The following is a 23,576-nucleotide window of genomic DNA, read 5'->3' on the forward strand; positions in this document are numbered from 1 at the left end:
GCGGCCCCATGAGCCCATGCCGCGGCCCGCCTCAACCAAATACCCACAACCCCAAAACAGAGTAGGTGCGCAGCGGCCCAAGCTTGGGCATGCCGCGGCCCACCCCTCTTCCTGGCCTCCAACCTGTTCTAGAGGGCCGCGGATCAGCAAGAACAATGTCGTGGCCCGACCCTTCGAACCCAGAAAAATCCTCCATTTTTACTACGAAAACCCAGCCAATTTACCTCAACATCAACCTAACAATCCAACTCAATCATCACAACAGTTCTAGAGTGATCCTAGCAGCAAAACCCAACAGAAACTGACCCCAAACCTCATCTAGAACTCAAAGATAGTTCTTCATCTAACTCACATGCAACACTCTAAAATACCTGCAGAAAACCAACACAATTCAACAAGTTTAAAAGCTTACCTTGAGCTGAATTGAATCCCTGAATTAATTCCCTAAGTACCAAGCTTCTAGCTCCCAAAATCCCATCTTTAAATCCTTAGTTTCTGGTTAGTTTTCACCAAATTCACCAAGCTTCCAAAGAAAGAAAACTCCAAGAGAAAGAGAAGGAAAGAGGGTCGGTTTCCTTAGCTTCTGAACACTTCCTCAACTTTGTTTTATTTAACTTAAGTTTCTAAGGTTATCTCAAAGGCTCGGGGTACCAAAAACGTCCCCGAAGGCAAAATGGTAAATTTCCCCAATATTCCCTCCTAAACATTCTACCTTCAAATATATCTCCAAATATTTATTTCCATAACCCGATAACCCCATACAACGCCCAATACCCGAAATACCCCTCGACTCGCCCTGAGTCGGGTTTTCGACCCTGTTGTGACTTTCTAGCTAACTGCTCCCTAGGACTGTCTCAGATCATGCAACACAGATATATCACAAATATATCATAATAATCACATTTATGCCCTCAATGGGATAAAATTACAAACATGCCCCTAATAACCAAATGGGGCCCACATGCATATTTAATTCACCTAGACATGCATTTCTAATAACATATTCATCAAATTCACACATTAACACATTAAATCACTTATTACCCTCTAGGCACGCTAATCAAGACCCTAAGCCTTATTAGCAAATTTGGGATGCTACAAAATACATGGAAATATGACCAAGTAGAATATTTGGTTATTAACCATGTGAGTAGCTCGAGATTCAATCCAGTTTGTACATGATATACAAGTCACTATCTGAGCAACACTTAAGGTAATAATCGAGTTCGAGACTCATAATGGTCAGACCCAACTTTAGGCGTTCTGAACTTACTTCGATCTTGGAGTCAAATAGTTGTCAAGCACGAGCTCAGGTGAGATATTCAGCTCGTGAGGACCTAGATATAACACATACTGAAGGATCCCAGGAGATTCATGAATTTTTTGTGTGCCTATTAATGACCAGGTGGTATCATATATCTATCATTTATTATCTGAGATAGCACGAACGTATTTATTTTGTTATCAAATCATATTCCAATGTAAATGGGAATAATCTGTATCAATTATTTGCCATATATAATTACGCGATTTATTTACGTAGTTACCCAAACCTATCCATGTAATTCTCCTATAAATACTATGAATGTTGGACAGGGAGGGGGGATCATTTTTTGTATTACCAAAACTCTGCAGAAATAGAGAGAAAAATAGTAATAATATTGACTCGTGGACTAAGTGGATTTTAACCACTGAACCACGTAAAAGTTCTGTGCTTTTGAGTGAATGCTTATTATTTCATTATGGTTTGTAATCTAGCACTAATCTACCCATTTTATTTCTTAATATACTATTGGCAAACAACCGTGTCAACAGTTTGATGCTTTCATTGAGAGTAAATTAGTGCTTCACAAGTTCCAGTCAACTTTCATCATGGTGGTTACTCGCTCAATGCATGATAATGAGACAGAACAGCCTAGTGGGCAGGAGGCCCATCATACTGCTGTTCCCAATGAAAGGGGCCCGGATGTTCAGCAACGTCTGGGAAAATAGCCGGCGGGTCAGGACGATATTGGGAGTTCGGCATCGCTACCGCCAAATCCTAATCTAGGGTACCTGACTGCCATCGAGATGGAAAACATCCAGTTGTGGAGCCATCTCACTAGGGCAAACAGGCAGATTGAGGAGGTCTTGGCTCGGCTACCCCCTCTTGTAACCGACGTTAATGTCGAAAAGAGGCAAAGGGGGTCTCATAAGTCCCACATGAATAACCGGCTAAAACCGAGTCGATCTATCAGAACTGCCACTCTGAGTTTTGTGCCTTCAGGGCGAAATCACTAGAAACTCGACCCACTGATCATCACAAGGGTCATCAGCATGTCACTCGGCCAATTAGGACTGCGACCCTAAGCATGGTGCCTTCTTCACAGATTCCCAGAATTGCCCATAACAATCCACAAGGAGGGCCTGGGACAAGCACACGAAGGCACAACACTCCAACAAATCCCTCTGTGCCATGATCTGAGCACCAGGCACAAAGAACTAGGGACGTTGGAGTAGAACCAAGGCGAGCTAATTTAATTCGTCTTGATGGAACGAGGATAGCCTCACCAATAAGGCATCCTCTGTCACATGTAAGACATCCAACACCACGTCGTCCTCAACGAGATATTCTAGCTTGTGGGGACAGTAGAAGAAATCCTCCCCCGTCCGCAAATACTTCCGTCCCACGAACGCGTGTTGAGAATCCAGTTCCTTGATCTCAACTGCAAGCTGTAAGTTTCACAAACGGAAGTTATTGGACAGAGAGCCATCGTGGAGGCAAGTCCGAGAGCAACCTGAGAAATCATTTGAGTTCAGCACAAAGTCCTCAATATGATCCACAGCCTAACCTACGCGATCATCTAAACTCACAGAGAAGGTATTCAGCTCGGGATGAGGATATTAGCTATACTCGATATGAGGGAGGTACGTCCATAGTATGCGACAACGAGAATGTCCCACATAACCAAGCTTGAGCTTGGATGGACAATAACCCATCAAACACGTATAATAGGATGGGAGCTGTTGAACAGCCCCCAGCTAACCTAGGGACTAGGAACCAAACCCTCGAGAGACTGCTCTAATGGAAGAGCAAATGAAAAGACTCTTGTCCGAGAAGGAAAAGGATGATTGCGACTCAAATGAGGAGCTCGAACCTTTTGCTCCAAACATTGCAGCGACAACATATCCTGTAGGTTTCAGGATACCACGCATGTCGAAGTTTGATGGAGACGGAGATCCGTCTGATCACCTCAGAATGTTTAACACCATGATGATGGCCCACAATGTCAGGCTCGATCTAAGGTGTATCTTATTCCCTACAACTCTGGTCGGGTCTGCCAGGCAGTGGTTTAAATAATACAAGAGGCATTCCATAAGCTCGTGGAAGAAATTTTCCTCCGCTTTCAAAAAAGCATTCCAAGCTTCACAGGCTGCTCGGGTTTAGGCCAATTCATTGGCCAACGTAAAACAGCAACCTGGCAAGACACTGAAGGCATATTTGAGAAGATTTGACAATGTTGCTGCACGAGCTAGGGACGCTGATGACAACTCTAAGCTCATGGCAATGAGAACGAGAATCCTCTTCAGGGGCGACATGTGGCAAGAACTCCAAAGAAAATGAGTTAAAATTGTAGATGAATTCTTGGCTCGAGCTCAGGAATAGATAAACTTGGAAGAGGCATGAGCTTCTATCGTAAGAACCAGCCAGACCCTTGTCCAATCCGTTGGAGCAGTAACAGATGTTGCAGCTATGGCTCAGGCCGTTACCCAGAATAACCAAAGGGGGAACAACAAAAAGAAGGGGAACGGTGAGGGCGACCAGAGCGGGACAAAGAAAAACAAGTCCGTGGAAAAGTTCAAGCCTATCTACGCTACATATACCAACCTAACGGATGCCCGAGAGCGTATCTTTCTGACCAATTCTAATTGCCTCCCATGGAAGAAACCAAAACCTTTAAGAAACCAGAGGGCGAAGAGAGATCCTTCAAAATGCTGTCGATTCCATAATGACATCGGTCATAACACTGATGATTGTTGGCAGCTGAAGGATGAAATTGAGACTCTCATCCAAGCTGGACTGTTGGCCCAGTACGTTCGAAATCAGGTAGTTCCCAATCAGCTCGCCAGGTAGAACTCTCAATCAGTCCCAGAAGCTTCGATAGGCCAATTTGGAGCTCAGGCGAATCAGGTTGATCCTTCTCCAATAGTAGGGGAGATATGACCACTATTGCGGGAGGACCTCATTTGGAAAGCACGACCAGCGGGGCCCAAAAGAGGTACATCAATGAGTTGAAGGCTCATAACGGGGTGGAGTTCATCCCGGAGCAATGATTTTTGAAACAACAATGATTGGAAAAGCAACCAATCATTTTCACGGAAGAAGATGTCAGCCACATCCAATTCCCATATAATGATCCGCTGGTGGTAACCGTGCAACTTGCCAACTGAAGGGTCCAAAGAATACTGGTGGATAATGGAAGCTCCATGAATTTACTTTTCAAGTCCACCCTGAAAAAAATGGGACTGTCCGTATTCGATTTGAAGGCAACCTCGATGACTTTGTACGGGTTTTCAGGTGAAGGAACGGCGGCCATAGGGACAATTGGACTAGTGGTGACATTGGGAGAAGAGTCACGAACTGTCTCCAAAATACTCGAGTTCGTGGTAATCGATTGTCTGGCCACATACAATGCAATTTTGGGCCGACCCGCACTGATGGCATTTGAAGCCATAACATCGATCCGACACCTGGCAATGAAATTCCCCTCAGCTTTGGGGATATGCACAGTCAGAGGCGATCAGCTCACTGCCAGAGAATGCTCTATGAGGGGAAAGTCACAACCTGAGCAGCAGGCAATGGTCGTAAATGACGGAGGTGAGGAATCCCAGGAAGTAGAAGTCACTCGTGGGACGAAAGAACCTCAATAAGAAGAGGATAGTGAGGTCGCCCAGTGTGAAGAAATTGATCCACGGATAGGCGAAGACAGGTCAGAGCTCAAAGCCATAGAAGAGATGGAGGAAGTGAACATCGACCCCAAAGAAGCTTCAAGAGTCACAAAAATTGGAAAGAATCTTACAGACAAAAGAAAGAAGGAGCTGGTCGATTTCTTACAGAAGAACCTGGATGTTTTCGCCTAGTCGCATGAGGATATGGTGGGAATCAATCCGAATATAATAATGCACACATTAAATTTGGACAAGAATGTGCCTACAAAATCCCAAAAATTAAGGCTTTTGGGGACAGTCTGAGCTGAAGCACTAAAGGAAGAAGTAGCTCGGTTACTAAAATGTGGGTTTATCTGGAAGGTAAAATATTCGATCTGGGTGGCCAATCCCATGCTGGTCCCAAAGCCGAACGGGAAGTAGAGAGCTTGTTTCAACTTCTCTGACTTAAACAAGGCTTGTCCCAAGGACTGTTTCCCACTACCAAGGATTGACCAATTGGTAGACACCACGGCAGGTCACAAGCTAATGTCCTTCATGGATGCATACGATGGATATAACCAGATCGCAATGAACCCTGTGGACCAAGAGCATACCCGTTTCATGATCGAGCATAACGTATATTGTTACAAAGTTATGCCGTTCAAATTGAAAAATGTCGGGGCTACATACCAATGCTTGGTCAACAAAATATTCACTAACCAGATCGGGAGAAACATGGAGGTGTATGTCGATGACATGCTTGTCAAGTCAAAGACTGACAATAACCATGTATCCGACTTGGAAGAATGTTTTGGAATCTTAAGGAGATATGACATGAAGTTGAATCCCCAGAAATGCACTTTCGTGGTGGCATCTGGAAAATTTCTGGGGTTCATAGTCAACACAAGGGGAATATAGGCGAATCCTGAAAAAATCAGATCGTTGTTAGACATGCCTTCACCTAGGTCGCGTAAGGAAGTTCAAAGCCTAACTGGAAGGGTGGCAGCTTTAAATTGCTTCATTTCAAAATCCACTGACAAGTGTCTACCATTCTACAATTTGCTCAGAGGAAAAAAAAATTTGAGTGGACCGAAGAATGCGAACAGGCATTCCACGATCTGAAGACGCATCTAACTGAATCCCCTGTACTATCCAAATCAACGTCTGGAGAGTCTTTGTTTCTTTACTTGGCTGTGACAAAAAATGCAGTCAATGCCGTGCTAGTTCGAAAAGAAGACCGTATGCAGAAACCAGTATATTATGTAAGCAAGAGGCTTCTCGAAGCTGAATCACGGTACCCACCGATAGAGAAGCTGGCATTCTATTTAATTTTGGCTTCTAGAAAGCTCCGGCCATATTTTCAGTTCCATTCTATCAACGTCTTAACCGACCAACCTTTAAGGCATGTATTGCAAAAACATGAAATGTCGGGACGTCTCTTAAAATAGGCCATCGAACTTAGCCATTTTGAGATATTGTACATGCCATGAACTGCGATCAAGAGTCAGGCCCTTGCTGATTTTTTGGCAGAGTGCACTGGTTTTCAGGATGAGCTCATGAGGGATTCAGTGTAGGAGTTATGGAAAATCTTTGTTGATGGATCGTCAAACTAGAACGGATCGGGAGTTGAGATAATCTTAATCTCGCCTAAAGGACATCAATTCCATACAGCTCTTAGGTTCGGATTTGAAGCATCCAACAACAAAGCAGAATATAAGGCTTTATTAGCAGGGTTGAGGGTGGCAAGGGAACTGAAGGCAAAAGCCATCCAATGTTATAGTGATTTCCAACTCATGGTAAATCAGATATTGGGAGAATATCAACTCGAGGCATCAAGATGGCGGCCTACCTGGCTAAAGTAAAGGGGGAACTGTCTAAATTTGAGTTTAGCTCTGTTGAACAGATATCCCGCAAGCAGAACTCTAACGCTGACGCTTTAGCATGACTTGCTACCACTAAAGAGGCTGAAACATTGAATGTAGTACCAGTGGAGTTCTTGGAAAGACCAAGTGTAATGGGAGAGACAGTGGAGGTCGAAATTATTGACATAAGACCGACCTGGATGACCCCTATAATGGAATATCTCGGGATTGGAAAGTTACCTGATGACAGAAAAGACGTGAGAAAACTACTTTATCAAGCTCCAAGGTATGTAATAGTTGATGGAATCTTATATCGGCAAGGTCATTCATTGCCCCTCCTACGGTGTGTTCTGCCCGAAGAAGCTAGAACCATTTGGCAAGAAATACATGAAGGTTTTTTGCGGAGATCACGCTGGGGGGCAAAACTTGGCGCTAAAGGTACTGAGACAGGGCTATTTCTGGCCCACTTTAACGAAAGATTCGATCTTGTATGTTCATAAATGTGACAAATGCCAGTGTTTCGCCATAGTGGCCTGTGCTACTCCAGTCGAGCTAACAATGATTTCATCCCGTGGCCATTTGCAGCATGGGGGATTGACCTGATAGGTTCCCTACCTATGGGGAAAGGAGGAGTTCGATATGTAGTGGTGGCAATCGATTACTTCACGAAGTGGGTAGAAGCCGAACCTCTGGCAACCATCACCTCAAAGGGAGTCCTGGATTTCATGGTAAAGAATATCATCTGTCGATTTGGACTCCCTAAAAAGATTGTATTAGATAACGGGACGCAGTTCGATAGTGATCTCTTCACAGACTTTTGTGAAAGATACGACATAACAAAGAGCTTCTCGTCGGTAGCATACCCACAAGCCAATGGGCAAGTCGAGGCTGTAAATAAGACCCTCAAGGAAAGCCTGAAGAAAAGGTTGGACAAAGCCAAAGGATTATGGCCCGAGCAGCCCCCGCAAGTACTTTGGCCTACCGAACTTCTCATAGAACCTCTATAGGGCATACTCCTTTTTCCCTAACCTTCGGAAGTGAGGCCATGCTTCCAATTGAAGAAATGGTGGCTACTCACAGGCAGAGGACATTTGATCAAGAAAAGAATAATGAGCTACTTAGCGCATCTCTCGATCTGATTGAAGAAAAATGAAAGGAATCATAATTACAGCTCGCCCATTATCAACAAAAGATCACTCGTTATTTCAATTCAAAAGTCAAAGGACGCAGACTCAGATTGGGCGATCTGGTTCTCCGAAGGATCTTTTTGGCGAATAAAGACCCCAAAGATGGTGTGTTGGGCCCGAACTAGGAGGGACCATAGAGGTCTTACGCGAAGGAACTTTTAAGCTAGCCCGATTAAATGGAGAAATAGTCTCATAGTCCTGGAATGCTCTTCATTTAAAAAAGTATTATCAATAGTATTATTATCAATGTAATGCTTAGTTATAAAAGCCAATTCAGATAAATGACATATATTATTGACTAACCACTTCTTAGTTTTATTATTGCAAGCTCGTGCTCTCACATTGTAAAAGCAACCAGGAAAGTTTATACGTTCTAGTTACTTGGGGGCACATAACCGAGGTGAGTTTTTGAGAAAATTAAGCTTACTTGGATAAGATTAAAAACTTAGAAGCTTGGAAAAATTGATTATTCAACGACTTTTTAAAGCTCGAGTTTTCAATAAACCTAGCACGAACTAAGTTTGAAAAATCATCTAAAACCCTAGATATAACCAGGTCTGAAGCTTAGAAGCTTGGAGAAATGGATTATTTAACAGCTTTTTAAAGCTCGAGTTTTCAATAAACCTAGAGCGAACTAAGCCAAAAAATTTATTGAAAACCCTGGATATAACCAGGTCCGAGGCCTGAGTCCTAACAGGTATAATGCTATTAAGTTATTAAAAACCCTGGATATAACCAGGTCCAAGACCTGATTCTTAACAGGTATGATGCAAATAAGCGAGCAAAATCTTGGATACAACCAAGATAGATAAAATCTATCTCGATCTAAAAGTTGATCCCTAAGATTTCAAATGTACAAGAGTCTAAGGATTCATAAACATGAGAAAATAATAAAGGAAAGACAGATTGATCAAAAGTTAGATGTATATTCATATAAAATAAATATTGTCACATCGAGGAGAAGAAACCTCGAGCTAAGCCTGAAGGCAATCGTTTTAATCCCAAGGGATTGTTACAAAATTAAAAAAAAAATGAAAATCTTGAATAATTCATTGGGCTCCGTCAGTATGCTCCACCGAAGTCACTTCCTCACCATCTCCCTCTACAGCTCCGGAAGCCTCACCAGTCTCCGAGGGTTCCTGCGAAAATCATATCTTGAATTTAGCAAGATATGGATCCCACAAATCGGGCTGCATGAAGGAGAAGTTCCCGTCCTGGTTAAAAACCCAACAACGATAAAGCATTTCCTCCATTGTCGACGAGGACATTGCAGCTTCCTCCTTGGCCTTAGCCTCGACCTTGATCATCTTCACTTTGAGTTCGTCATTCTTGGCCTGAAGCTGATCAACACAGCGACTCGCCTCCACAAACTGAGCTTGAGAGGTGGACAGTGCAGCCTTCGCAGACTGCTCGCCCTCTTGAGAAGAAATGAGAGCAGCTTTGGCAACATGCTCACTTTCTTAGGCAACACCAGGGCGACCCGGGAGGCCTGCTCATTCTCTTGAGTAGCTGTTAAAGCAGCTCATAGTTCCTCATTCTTGGCTTTGACACGAGCTATACTTCTATATTGAGCCAAGACAGACTGCACAATAACGAAGCAAGTCAAAAAAAAAAAAACACATAATAAAGAAAAAAAGAGGAAAGGTTAGAAGTGGGAAAATGACTCACGGTGAGGTTCATCCCCATAGCAGATTCAAGGACATCTTCCGGGTTGCGCTCTTCTATGGCCCTCAGATCCCTAGCACTAGCTTTGTACGCATGGCCCACCATGTGACTCGCCATCTCGTACACGATACACCGAAAAGCCTCAAGGATTTTGTCAAGATCGTGTGGCTCGACCGGTATTTAGATGAGATGAATCTCACTTCAGATGGGAGCCTCGGTTTGAATCACTTGGGGATGTGAGGTAGGCATATGTCGGGGAGGGGGAGGAGGAGCTTGCTGGACAGTGACAGTTGTTACCAGAGTTGGGGGAAGCTCTCTTATTGGCTGCTCCCGAGTTGTGCTCACACCTTTACCCTTGGGAGGTGATTTTGTAGTACCCCATGTCTTAGGGGTAGTTTTCTTTGCCACCCTGGGCCTTTTTACCAGGGGCCCAGCTCCAGACCCTCCGGCTCTAAAGGCACTCCTTAAATCTGGAGCTCCTGATAATTCCATCTCTTCGCCTGAAAAAAGAACGAATAGAGGATTTAATTCAAAGGAGTAATGCTTTAAAGGTATTATAAATGCAAGGAAAAAAAAGAACAAGGATCCTATCCTTCGGGCTAGGGGAGAAATCTATTACGATCAACTCGGATGTTTTGACCAGGCTAGGCATAACCTCCAACTCTAGGATTAACGGAGGGGAGGGGGAACCTAAGGCTATGATCTCCTGGATCCTAGGGGGTTCAGGTCCTTCCTCAGGGTTGGACTCATCTACGTACTGCCTGAACCCAGGAGCAAATGCACCCTGGAGCAGGGAAGCCCAGGTCCTACGGTTGGTCCCTACTCTTCAAAGATGGTGGATCTAAAGTTTAATGTGTTGTTGACTACGACGATGCCTTTGGGATATCTATGATCATAGTGTACCACCAAATGATCCACACATTGGAGAAGGGTTACGTTTAGGTCTGGATCGGTAGGGTGACGGTTAATGAGCAGGTTAGGGTCTATAGCTGGCAGCGACCCGATCTAATTCTCTGAAAAAGGTATGGGTTACCTTGGCCGGAGGGGTCGGCTGCTGCTCTGGACGCAGCTCATTCAAGATCAGGCCCCTGATTATCTTCAGAAGCTCGTCTTTTTCGCATCAACGGTGCCACATCTTCTTCCTCCTCAGTGTCCTTGGTGGCTGGCGAGGCCCCTTGAGAAGAGGGGAGCTCGAGGATGACGAGAAGTGGAGCTTGGGTCCTTAGAGCTAATGTTTGACCCTTGCTGATTAATGTGCATGCCACCATGGTGGCGTCATTCACGATTTGGCGATAGTCTTTTTCCCGGGGAGGAAGGCTAGATAAAGTCTTGTACTAACCCCCGAGGGTCTCAGATCGTCCCGTCCTCGCGAATATAGCTGCACAATGAGCAAACTTAATCAAAACATATATAATTTTTTTTTCATGATGGTGATAAAAGTTCATGTGCTGAATTCACAAAGATAGAAGATTTACGAGGACCGTTGAAGTACCGATGATCACATTTCTTGAACCCATTTGACATAAAGAATAAATCTTTATAGTCATTTGGGTGGCTGGGAAGCTCGATGACAGAGGTGGAGTTCATAAACTGAGTAAGGCAATAAAATTCGTCACCTCGCCCTGCTGGTCAGGACTAGCCTTGAGGCAGAAGAAGTATAGGATATCTGTTGAGTGGGGACCTCCCACTCGTGCCTCAGAAACAGATATTTTAATCCCGCCAAAAGCCTGTAGGAATTTGGGGGGAGCTGAAAGGGAGCCAATTTAACGTAGTTAAGAAAATCTATGAAATATTGGTCCAATGGGAGGAAGGCACCGACCTTCAGGTTTTCATCACTCCAAGCACCGTAGTCGTCTTGGAAGGGGGCACAACTCCATTCCCCCTCAAGTGCAGGTCGGGCGATGAGACCATCAGCTCCCATCTCGATATTGTGACTTAGCAGGATCTTGTTCACCTTCCCATGAGTTGTTATCCTCGAGACTATATGCTCAGCTTCGAAAAATGAATTGGGGTCGACAACAACTTCTCTCTCCACCACAAGACCAAAGTGTAGGATGGGAGAATCAGAGGCAACCTACTTGCCTTTGCCTTTGTTTTGGGTAGACGAGCTCATGACATTCTTCTTAGGAGGCACCATGATTCAGACCGCCTGGCGACAAAGCGGCCTAATTAGTAGGTGGCCTAAGATGGTCTATAGCTATGATCGTGGAGGTACGAGAAACAAAAATTCCTAATTGGACTACTTTTGAAATTTGAAAGCTCATACGAGCTAAATTTTTCCCTAGCTTCGACGCGTGGTCCCACGCGGTATCCTAGGCCATGCGCCTTGATTTCTTAAAATCCCTAGATACTTTGGGATCTGCGTGTCAGAGCCGTCAGATCCATTACTTTCCATTTGAAAGCGGTTCAATGCAAAATTGCCTAAGGAATCGTAACCCCTAAGCTACCTAGAATTAAACCTAAAACCCTTTTGGTTTCTACACCCTAAACAGGTATTCAAACTGATTTTCCATTAGGGTTTTCCCAGATTAACCCAAAGAATTGCCCAGATTTATGAATATCTTATTTATAAACAAGTTTGGTTTCATTCATGTGACCTAAACCGAAGCCCATTTCTTATTTGCACTCAGAAATAGCCTAACAATACTGAACAACGAGCATTTTTCAAAGTAAACAACTCACTGGAAAATGAAGAATACTTTTTTTTTTTCAAACCAGGTGATGAAATACTTACAGAAAATAAGTTCGATTAAGAGAAGATGTCGATATATCCACTGGAGGCTCCTTGAAAGCTTCTGAAGGTCTGAGAGGCGATGAAGGTTTTTGGGGATTCTGGAGAAGAAGAAGGAAAGCTTTAGTGTTTGAAAGGGAAATTTTTGAATACAAAGGTGGTGAGGTCTCAGGACTGATCACCCTATTTATATGTAAACTACGAAAAGTAATCTAGACCATCTGATTGGGTTAGCTCGAGATCCAAGGGTCAAGATTAAATAAACCATACGACGACAAAAAGTTGACAGGACACTTGTTTCAGTCCTCGAAACCCGAACAGACGCCAATCGTAGGAAGCCACGTGTCCAATACTTGAGTTGTGGGCAGACACGATTTTATATGACAGAAGTCTAAAATCCCCTACTGTGTATGCCAGAAAGTGACGACATCAAACACGAGTAGGAGCTTGGGGGGGCAAATGTTGTACCCTAAATTTAGCATGAGTTCAATTACTCAGCTTAGGTACAAATGGTAGGTAAATACGTGGAAAAATAACCAAGTAGAATATCTGGTTATTAACCATGTGAGCAGCTCGAGATTCAATCCAGTTCGTACACGGTATACAAGTCACTATCTGACCAACACTTAAGGTAATAATCGAGTTCGAGACTCATAATGGTTAGACCCAACTTTAGGCGTTCTGAATCTACTCCGATCTTGGAGTCAGATTCTTTGTGCGCTCATTAATGACCAAGCGGTATCATATATCTATCATTTATTATCTGAGAAAGCATGAACATATTTATTTTGTTATTAAATCATATCCTAATGTAAATGAGAATAATTTGTATTAATTATATGCCATATATAATTACGCGATTTATTTACGCAGTTACCCAAACCTGTCCATGTAATTCCCCTATAAATACTAGGAATATTGGACAGGGAGGGGGGATCATTTTTTGTATTACCAAAAATCTGCAGAAATAGAGAGAAAAATAGTAATAATATTGACTCGTGGACTAGGTGGATTTTAACCACTGAACCACGTAAAAGTTCTGTGCTTTTGAGTGGATGCTTATTATTTCTTAAAATACTGTTGGCGAAAAATCGCATCAACATATAGATATATATAGGAAAAGGAAACAAAAATGATAAAAAATGCATAGCCACAGGAAAAAAAATCCATTTTTGTGCAATTTTCTTGAATCTTTGATCATGTACAAAGTTTTTGAGTTTTATACAACAAAATAAAATACACACAAACAATCATAACACATATAAAAAAATATGAATAATATTCTTTTAGCATCACACATACATAACAAATAATCTCACTACCTTATTAATTCTTTGTGACACCACTATAAACTCAAAATTGCACTCTTGAATAACACTTTACACCAAATGTAAATATGTTATCCATTATTATAACCATAACTATCATTCAATCCTCTATAGATGATCTACTAATGAGATGAGTGAAAATTACCGTTTTACCCCTCATTGATATTTTATCCTTAACTCCCACAAAGTTCATTGTAAATGATATTTCCGTAAATTTAATTACAGAAATGAGTACTCTATCATTTAACCATTGAACCAAGCTATAAGGAAATCATCATTTCACTTCTTAAACAAAAGCTATAGATTTCATATCTATGATAAATACTGCCATTTAATTATACTACCAAATCTCCAATATGTAAGTATGAGCTAGTAAGTTGGTCACGAACAAATCAAAAGACTTGAATAATACAATTAGCAGAGTATTAATCACTCATAATTAAGATTGAATTGACCTATGGTCAACGTTGTGATATGATTAGATTAGATAATAACAAGATTTACTTATCTTGGCAATAATCAATATCAGTCCAGTCCAATGTAACAAAATACATCTGATCTTATCTACTTGGTCAATGTCTTGGATATGACATCACACCAGATGTGTAAGTAGATCTTATCGTAGATTACACAATCAGTAAAAATCCAGTGTACTGATTTATTCTTAGGACAACATGCTTTTGAACATATAATTACAATTATAATCCACTGTGACCGAGTTACTATAATTGTAACTATATATATGTTAGGGATTTTATAAACATTTGTATTAATAATAATTAATCATATAATAAAACATGTAAACAACGTAATTTGATTGAACAAAATGATTTTTACTACTTTAATAAATAAATTACATAAGAAATGTGATTTTATAAGGTCGTAAAACCCAACAATTCTTTCTCTCATGTGATGTTGCTAGGAGTCTTTGGTTTGCCTCCTTGTGGACTATTACTCCTTCACATGTAGCTGTCTCAAGTTGCAAATAGTGGCTTTATTTCATATGGGGAATCTCAAACCTTAGAGGAGATGCCAATGAGTTTTTAATGTTTGCCTTGATAACTTTAGACAGAAATTGGAGAGTCTGAATGACTTAATTCATCATGGATCCTAGCCCAATACATCTAAGTGCATTTGAGATATTCTCATGAGCTTTGCAAAATTTAAGGCAACAATACTTCAGGCAAACAATCTTTCGAACAACATAGGGGTGGATTCATGTAACCCCTTACCAAGGTTGGGTTAAGATTAATTTTGATGTGGTCTGTGGCTCAAGAGATTGCATGCTGGGTGTTGTGCCTAGGAACTTGAAAGGCCATGTGTTATGGGCTAAAACAACAATGTCCCTAGTGTCTTCTTCTTCTTTGGGTGAGGCCAGAGCTAAGCTTTTGGCTCTTTCAATAGCTCTTGAGAAGAATTGTTGCTTTGTCTGCATTAAAGGGGACTCAACTCAAGTAACTAAAACTTTTGAGAGTGATGCAGAAATGTGAGAAATTAACCTTGTTGTCAAGGCTGTCTTCCTTTTGTCTACCAAAGAACTTAGATGCCATTTTTCTTTTGTTTCTAGAAAGTTTAATTTTGTAGTGCATAACTTGGCCAAATGAGCTCTTAACTCACACTTTTGGAATATAAACCTTAAGATATATTTCGTCCAGACTAATGAAAACAAATGAATAGGGATAAGAATATGAATAATTTTCTTTTGATAGAATGATAACAAAAATATCGAATGTTTTAAAAATATTGCACTTTTACATTTTATTTGTTTTTTGGTGATGAAAATACATAAAGTCCCTAAAAGTGTGTCTCGTCACCACCCACCCTATAACACCATTAATGGTGCTTACCAAGTCCAAATAATCATACTAATGAATTAGTTATAATTTGATTTCTTAGAATTTATTTGTTTATTCATTTTATTTTTCGACCCGTTATAACTTTTGGACATTTGCTCCTAAACTTTGACTATTTATGTAATTTGGATTGGACACTAACCATTCTGAGCCCAACTTTTTATTATTGTCCATCTATGCCTCCTATTGAACCCGACAAACAGTAGTACACTCTTATATTGTTTGTGAATTTAATTCCATAATTGAAAATGGACAGGCAATATTTTTCTGTCTTATTACCTCTACTCATCTGAATTGTTTTCATGAAATAAAAAGCTATATTTTTTCTCCAATAATGAAACATAATCAGGTTGTTTTCAAATATGCTAATACGTGATGTACGTACGATTAATCTCAATGGTATTAAATTTATGTTCACAACTGTCTTTGCTAAATTTCGTGCAAACATATTTATCAAAATTTTCTTTTGAATAAATTTATTAAACCTTTTTGGTTCAATTATACCATATCCTCGTGATAAATGACCTTATCTGGTGTTGTAAGTATAAAAGGCAACAAGGATTATAACATTGCCGTTGGTAATGGAATATTTGTGTCATAAACCATCATATCATAATAGTAAATAAGTCCAACTATTGGTGGTGGAATTTCCAACAAAATGAGCTTCTTGTCTTCAAGTCCATGGGCATCATTATTCCAACATATATTTTTATATAAAATAAATTGACTAGAGATGATCTAAAAAAGATGTGAAAAAAATGAGAATCTTAAGTTTAATAGTACAAAAACAAAATATTTGAAATGATTGGTGATTGGATTCAAATATTTAATAACAGTTAAAGGGAAATCATGTAAATTGATAAATTTCCTTAAATGATTTTTGTATTATTATTTTGATGGTTGTTTTTTTTTAAGTTTTTGGTTTGGTGAATTTAATTTTGTTAATGGTAAATTTGTCATTTTGCACTAATTTCTCCCAGTTTTACGAGTATTAGATTCTCCACTATGTGCACTGAAGATACTCACTGAAAATGAAAAAGAAAAAGAAGAAGGAAAAAAAACAAAATCTATGATTATCAATTTGATTTTGTTAAAAATAGGGACTGAAATGAAAAATATTAAGGAAAGTTGGGTACTTAATAGAATAAAAAAATAATAAGGGGGCAAAAGTATAAATTTTGGAACAAATTAATTTATTTTGCTGCGCTTCCCTCCACATCTATCCGAACTAAAATTCCCTCCTTCCCTCGTTTTCTGCTCTCACCCAAACCCAAACCCCAAACAAAACCAACCAGACCCACTTTCCCTCTCTAACGCCTCCTTTCTCTCTCTAAAATCTCCGCTTTCTCTCTCTGAACCCCAGATCCCACTTCCAAACCCTAAACCTCCTCCTCTTACCTACTTCCGAACCCTAGCTCCTCTTCCTGTTTCTCTTTTTCTCTCTCTGGAACCAGATCGTTTCGTCGCTCAATCGGAGACCTCCCATTTTCTTCGTCGGTAAAAAATTATCCATGTCCGGCGGCGGTCGAGCTCACAACCGTCCTGCTCCTCCGCCGCCGCTTGCCTCCGGTGGCGCGCAGATCGTACCGCCGTTGAGAAGGCACTTAGCTTTTACGTCGACGAAGCCGCCTTTTGTTCCTCCTGATGATTATCACCGATTCTCCAGCGATGGTCGCAGAGCTGCTGATCAAGAGCCTGAGGCCATTGTTGTTCGATCCCCTGTTAGTCTAGTGATTTTACTTGTTGATTGTTTTATTTATTTTTTTATATTTTGCTTTATTTGTGTTTGTTCCGATTTTAAGCTTAATGTTCGGTGGAGTTTAGTGCAATTGTTCGGTGTTTGGATGGCAATTATGCTGAATGTTAATGTTGAAATAGTTGAGTTCCGATGTTTGGATCTCAACTCATGTTTTTTGTTGAGTGTTTAGGGTTTCATTGAGTTGGGATTCAATGTGGAGCTTGATAATGGAGTACATCTTATGATTTTAAGGCATATTGTTTGATGGTATGTGAATTTTTGTGTTGTCTTAGCATCTTGAACGAAGAGATTGAGATTGATGATACTGCATTTCTAATTGGTCCAAGTGAATTTTTAGTCAACAAGATGCGGTTGTGTCCAGCTTTGCTTTTTAGTAAACTGGGTTTGTTGTTATAGAGTTACTATAAAAGTGGGCAGTATTTTAATTCACTACTAAGATGGTAGTTTTCTTCACACCAACTCTTGCTCATTTGGTGTGTTAATTTTTATCAAGTACTAGTCTTACGTAGCTGTCATGCTGTGTTCTTGAATTTGATTCTTAAGCCTCATGATTGCCACTTGTATTTTGCTTTGAAGTTCTTTATAATGGTGAGTCCATCATGATTGTATTTAACAAGATTTTTCTTGTTCGGTAGATTGCCTTTTTACTGAATAGAGGTTATATGGCTTATTGTTGTTGTTTAGCTATTAAAGCGGAAGAATGCATTAGAGAATAACGAAGTTGACCATAGGGATTGGGCTAGCAGTCCTGGATATATTAATATTGTTAACAACAGTCCGATGCAAACTCCAGTTTCTGCTAAAGGGGGCAGAACATACAATAGGTCAAAGGGTTCAAAGGCCAATAGATCTACACCTCAGACACCCGTGTCAAATGCTGGTGAGGAGATTTATTATTTCTCGTCCAGTCTCTATTTATGTCGAATTTCTTCATTTGTGCTGTAAATTCCATAGTATTTGCTATTGCAAAAGTTTAGTCCATTTAATGAAAAGTAATGGAAATTTTAGGCACTGAAAAATATTTCACTGGAATTTATTGGTAAAATGCAGGCTCCCCTTCTCCACTAACTCCTGCTGGTAGCTGTCGCTATGACAGTTCTCTAGGTAATTCTGAATTAGACATTTCTTTTGACTGTCGCTGATTTGGTACAGCTTTAACAAAGGGCATTGTAATGACAATATTGTTTTGGCCAGGCCTTTTGACAAAAAAGTTTATCAATTTGATTAAGCATGCAGAAGATGGCATTCTAGACCTAAATAAAGCAGCAGAAACTTTGGAGGTAATCATTTCTCAGACTGAATATGTGTTCTTTTGCATTCATTAGACACTGATCAAAAGATTTTTTTTTTGTTGAAATTATCAGGTCCAAAAAAGACGGATATATGACATAACAAATGTCCTGGAGGGCATAGGTCTTATTGAAAAGAAGCTAAAGAACAGAATTCGTTGGAAGTAATATATTAGATTTCATAACATACTTGAATCATGATGTTGCTTTTTTCATCTAATTACTGGACTTGGGAAAATAATGAATTTAATTGATTTATTAGGGGACTTGACGCTTCAAGACCAGGGGAGGTTGATGGTGATATTTCTTTATTACAGGTAATTAAACTTAATCTGTTTCTAGTCAATAAAACATAAGGTGTCACAGCTTATACAGTAGGTTATTTATGCAGGCAGAAGTTGAAAACCTTAACATGGAAGAGCGCAGTTTAGACGATCGAATAAGGTTTATGTGGTTGATTTACTTTTTTAAGCTGTTAGTGTTTCAAATTTGAAACTGTTGGGTAACAAATATGCTTCAACACTGGCGCAGAGAGATGCAGGAGAGACTGAGGGACCTGAGTGAAGATGAGAATAACCAAAAGTAAGGCATTTTTTGTTTGTTTGATTGCTAGTTAATAATTTTACATTTGCTTTCATGGTATTGACTCCATCCTTTTACTTAGGTGGCTTTTTGTGACCGAAGAAGACATCAAGGGCTTACCATGCTTTCACGTAATTCGTTGCATTGCACTTATATACTTGTATTATCATTTATTCCTATTGCATGATTTTCTGCATATGCTGCTAAACTTCCTGTGTATTATTTGTTTTGGCAGAATGAAACCCTTATAGCAATTAAAGCTCCACATGGAACAACCCTGGAAGTTCCAGATCCTGATGAAGTAAGTTGACAAGCATAAAATTTCTGTAGCTATTACACATTGTGTGCTGTGTTTTCTCATTTGTAATCCTCAAATGTGATTAATACTTTCTCTATATGCAAGGCTGTTGACTATACACAGAGGAGATACAGGATAATTCTTAGAAGCACGATGGGTCCTATTGATGTCTACCTCGTTAGGTAATGTTGCCACATTTGTTTTGTTCAAATAACTTATGTAGAGCATATCATGTATTCCCCTGCCTAGCTTCATTATATTATCTGATAAATGCCATGATAGATTATTGAATATTTTTGTTAATTTTTATGATAGTTTCTTTCCAAAGCCTTCCTTTGAACCTTGACTTTCTTAACTTGTAGTCAATTCGAAGAGAAGTTTGAGGAGATGAATAGTGCTGAGCCACCTGCGAACTTCCCTATTGCTTCTAGTTCAGGATCTAGTGAACCTACAGCAACAGAAGTGATCACTGTGGAGAGCAATACTGGAAAGGAAATTGAACCTCAGCCACAACACGACCATCAAGTGTGCCCTGATATTAATGCCTTACAGGAGTTTCCTGGGGGAATGATGAAGATTGTTCCTTCTGACGTGGATGTAAGTCTAACCATGCTGATTTATCTTTCTTTATGGTAAGTGAAGAAGAAAACAAAACATTTTGAAAGCTTATAACACTATATCAGGTGTCTAAAACTTCTCCAAGGATCTCAAGAAATGCATTTATAAAGTTTGACCAGCTACAAAAACACATTAAGATCTTTGACTTTGTGTGAGACAAGGATTGACTCTTTACCTAAAAAACTGTTTTTTTGTTTTTAAAAGTTAAAATCTGATTTTTGAAAACAAGTTTAGGGTATTTGGTATTGTTTTGAAAAACAATTTTTAAAAGCAAAGTTACAAAAAATAGAAAATTTTGAGAACAAAAAGTTGTTTTTTATTCTTAAATTTTTTTTTTTGTCTATCTTTTTTTTTTCTCACATTATTTTTTTTAATTATTATTATTTAATATCATTTATCATCACATCATTCTCTCTCGTTAGTTCTCTCTTTTTATTTTCTCACATTACTTTTTCTCTTATCATTTTCTATCTTTTTATTTTTTCTCACTTTCTCTAATTTTTTTTCTGCATTTATTTTTTATCTTTCATCATTTTTTTTATTTTTTCTTGTATTATTTATTATGTCATCACTTACTATATCTTCATTTTTTCTCTCATCATTTAATATATTTTCATTATCTCTCTACTCACTTCTGTCTCTTTACTTTCTTTCTCACTACATTCTCTCATTTTTTCTTACGTCAATCAATTTCTCTTTTTTCAATTTTTATTTTTTCAAATTTTCTCTCTTTATTTTTCATTATTTTTTCTTTCAAATTATTTTATTTCATTATTTATTACAAAACTTTTAAAAGATTTTTATCTTTGTAAATATATTTGTTAATTTTTTATTTGAGATTTAAAAAATAAATAAAACTAAAAAATTGTTTTTAGAAAACATTAACCAAATACTTTTTATTTTTTAAAAACTACAAAAACTGTTTTCTGTTATTATAATTGAGAACATAACTTTGAAAACAAAAAACAGAAAATGAAGCCAAACAGGTCCTTACTATTTGAAGACTGGAGTGAGTCGTATAAAGGATAAATTAAATCAACACCATAACTGGATATATATACATATTTACGCGTGAATAGTTGAATCTTTAGATTTTTACTGAAAGACTGACTATTGTTGCTAAATTCAGAATGATGCAGACTACTGGCTTATCTCTGATGCTGAAGTTAGCATTACAGATATGTGGAGAACAGACTGTATCCCTCTTTTACAATGCTGCTGCGTTTTGTTTTTCTTTCAATGTTATCTCCTTCCTTTTCCATTTTTGATTCATTGTATGGGTACTCAATTCCTTAACTACAACTACAGCTGTTGTTGACTGGGATGGGCCAAATATCCTTCATTCAGATTTTGTAATGCCTGATGTAAGTACCCCAAGGCCCCAAACCCCGCCTTCAGGAATCACCGATGTGCCAAACACTTCTGTCGACTTCTCACAAAGATGAACATTAATTTTTCTAAATGCTGAATTTAGAAACTCATCTCTGCCGCCACATCAGTGGCCTTCCATATTTATCAAAGAATAACATGAAGATACCAGCTGGTTGCTTGACAAACACCAGCAAAAATCTTGCGGTGGAAGTGGATGGGGGGGTATGGTAAAACGGGGGCTATTTGATACTGTACAGCTCGGTAATATTGTTTTTACCCCTGTGGTATAATAAAATGTTGAAATCTTATGTTAAGGCATGGGGAGGAAGCTCAGTATGCAATGAGTAGAGTGCACTGAATAATACTGGAGCACACTCAAAATACACATGAAAATTTGAATGCATGATTTCATTATATGCATGTCCATGTACCATTCTTTGATGTGTGCCGTAGCATAAGTTTATGAATACGGAATCTAACTGGTCTGTAAATGCTGTTATAAACACGCAGCAATATAAGATCTCTGCTTTGTTATCTGAGTAGGGTCTTAAGAATGAACTGACTTGACTGTTCTATTTTATGGTGTACAACCATAAGCGTTTGATATAAAATTATCCATGTATCAATCAATAATTATTTCTTTTCTATGCTTTCTTAGTTTCAATCTCTGCTTTATCTGCATATCATGTTTCAATTTCGACACAGTCCAGAAATGTTTTGAAGGTGCTTTAATATTTTATTAAACTTAAACTTGTAGGAAGAAGAGTAGAGATCCAAAGTATGTTTCCTAAAAAATTGCTTGGTGGGCGTTTATTTCCCCTTTTTAAAAAGTAAACACGATAATGTTTTTGTCTGTTGGTGCATGACTTTTCCAATTAAATACAGTATAAATAAAGTAAATACGCATTACCAAAAGGGTCAAATGATTTACACAATATTTATTTTCATTCAAAATTTTGGTTAATCTTGGACTACTAGTTTTATTAAGAGGATGTGGTTATTACATGGGTCAGCTTCATCTTTGACGATGAAACAAGAAAATAACTTTATGTACCGTCTCATTAGTTTACTGACAAGTGTTAGATGCTCCGTTCCGTTGTGCGTAGCGTCAGAAAGTTACAATGACTAGCATGTTTCGGTTCTATCCCCGAAGAGGGGGACAAAGTTGAAATAGGATTTTGGTCATATTCAATGCCACATATTAAATTCGATCCCAATATAGGAGGAAGGAAAAAAAAAGTTGATCCCAAAATCACAAGGTTCACATGTTGATGGGTAGCTCTTACAAGGAACTTCCTCTGTTTTGAGTGGTGATTGAAATTAGTAACGTCTTTGAGGGATTCATAATCAGACCACTTTCATGTAGTTTTCTAGTAAACGATATGGTTTGACGATTTGGTCCCTCTATCCATGACTTGTCAAATGAAGGAATGCCTTCTATATCTTCATATTATATATTTATATATATATATATATATTTATAGAGTTAATTAGTTTGGAATAAAATGTATCATTTGGCAAACGTGAAGATAAAGCTTGGTTTGGTTACGGCGGAAAGTGGGGAGTAGTTCTTTGGGTGAACTCGTTTTGACCAATCCACTTGTTGTGTCAGCCTATGTAAGATATGTTTGATTAATGGTATCATTGGACCAGACTCGGTCTAGATGCGGCCTGTCCCGGTCTTAAATTGAGGAGTCAAAATAAATGAATCGAGGCGGATCTGATACCTTTATTGAATATGATTGAATTTGATATGATACAATTTGTATATATATTTGAGTTAACACAATATATGATTAATAAATATGTCTGGGTTGATATATCATTATTTGCATATGTACTTAAACTTGCACAATAGACAATATATACCAAAAGCATGATTAGTAATAAAAGCGATAAATATTTATTTGTAAAATATATTAAAATTATACAAAATTTCAAATTTATGCATTTGATATACATTTATCACCAGCTGGCCCAAAGTTTTGGGGCCCTAAAGCGAAAATATAAAGAGAAATTTACATTCTTTTTTGCTTTTTTATAATTTAATTATAAAAATTATTTACAAAATTTTATTTACAAAAATATATTGTCACGTAATAAAAAAATACCAGATTCTAAAAGT

The 23,576-nt window shown here is 38.8% G+C and overlaps 1 protein-coding gene across 3 annotated transcripts; it reads left to right on the forward strand.

The window, feature by feature from the left end:
• The first annotated feature begins 16,749 nt into the window (after positions 1-16,749).
• Positions 16,750-22,102, forward strand: LOC133823729 (transcription factor E2FA). Of its 3 annotated transcripts, none has more exons than XR_009888446.1 (14): positions 16,750-17,255; positions 17,978-18,173; positions 18,344-18,397; positions 18,488-18,573; positions 18,658-18,746; positions 18,845-18,899; positions 18,974-19,026; positions 19,114-19,164; positions 19,247-19,295; positions 19,400-19,465; positions 19,568-19,644; positions 19,825-20,094; positions 21,210-21,276; positions 21,389-21,451. XR_009888446.1 is itself a non-coding variant. In XM_062256574.1 (14 exons), the coding sequence occupies exons 1-14, from the start codon at positions 17,046-17,048 to the stop codon at positions 21,523-21,525; spliced, it is 1,425 nt and encodes a 474-aa protein (XP_062112558.1). In that variant the 5' UTR covers positions 16,753-17,045; the 3' UTR covers positions 21,526-22,102. The 3 variants fall into 3 exon arrangements, 2 of the variants coding, with proteins under 2 accessions (XP_062112558.1, XP_062112559.1); XM_062256574.1 differs by having other exon boundaries at positions 16,753-17,255; positions 19,825-20,059; positions 21,389-22,102; XM_062256575.1 differs by lacking the exon at positions 16,750-17,255 and adding an exon at positions 17,309-17,539 and having other exon boundaries at positions 19,825-20,059; positions 21,389-22,102.
• Positions 22,103-23,576: the final 1,474 nt, after the last annotated feature.

Source organism: Humulus lupulus, chromosome 3, assembly GCF_963169125.1.
Source record: "Humulus lupulus chromosome 3, drHumLupu1.1, whole genome shotgun sequence".
Taxonomy (NCBI): domain Eukaryota; kingdom Viridiplantae; phylum Streptophyta; class Magnoliopsida; order Rosales; family Cannabaceae; genus Humulus; species Humulus lupulus.

Coding starts and splice junctions, on each gene's coding strand:
- LOC133823729 (XM_062256574.1), top strand. CDS start 17,046: ATGTCCGGCGGCGGTCGAGCTCACAACCGTCCTGCTCCTCCGCCGCCG. Junction 18,747..18,844: donor AAGAACAGAATTCGTTGGAA/GTAATATATTAG, acceptor TTGATTTATTAG/GGGACTTGACGCTTCAAGAC. Junction 19,466..19,567: donor AAGTTCCAGATCCTGATGAA/GTAAGTTGACAA, acceptor TCTATATGCAAG/GCTGTTGACTATACACAGAG.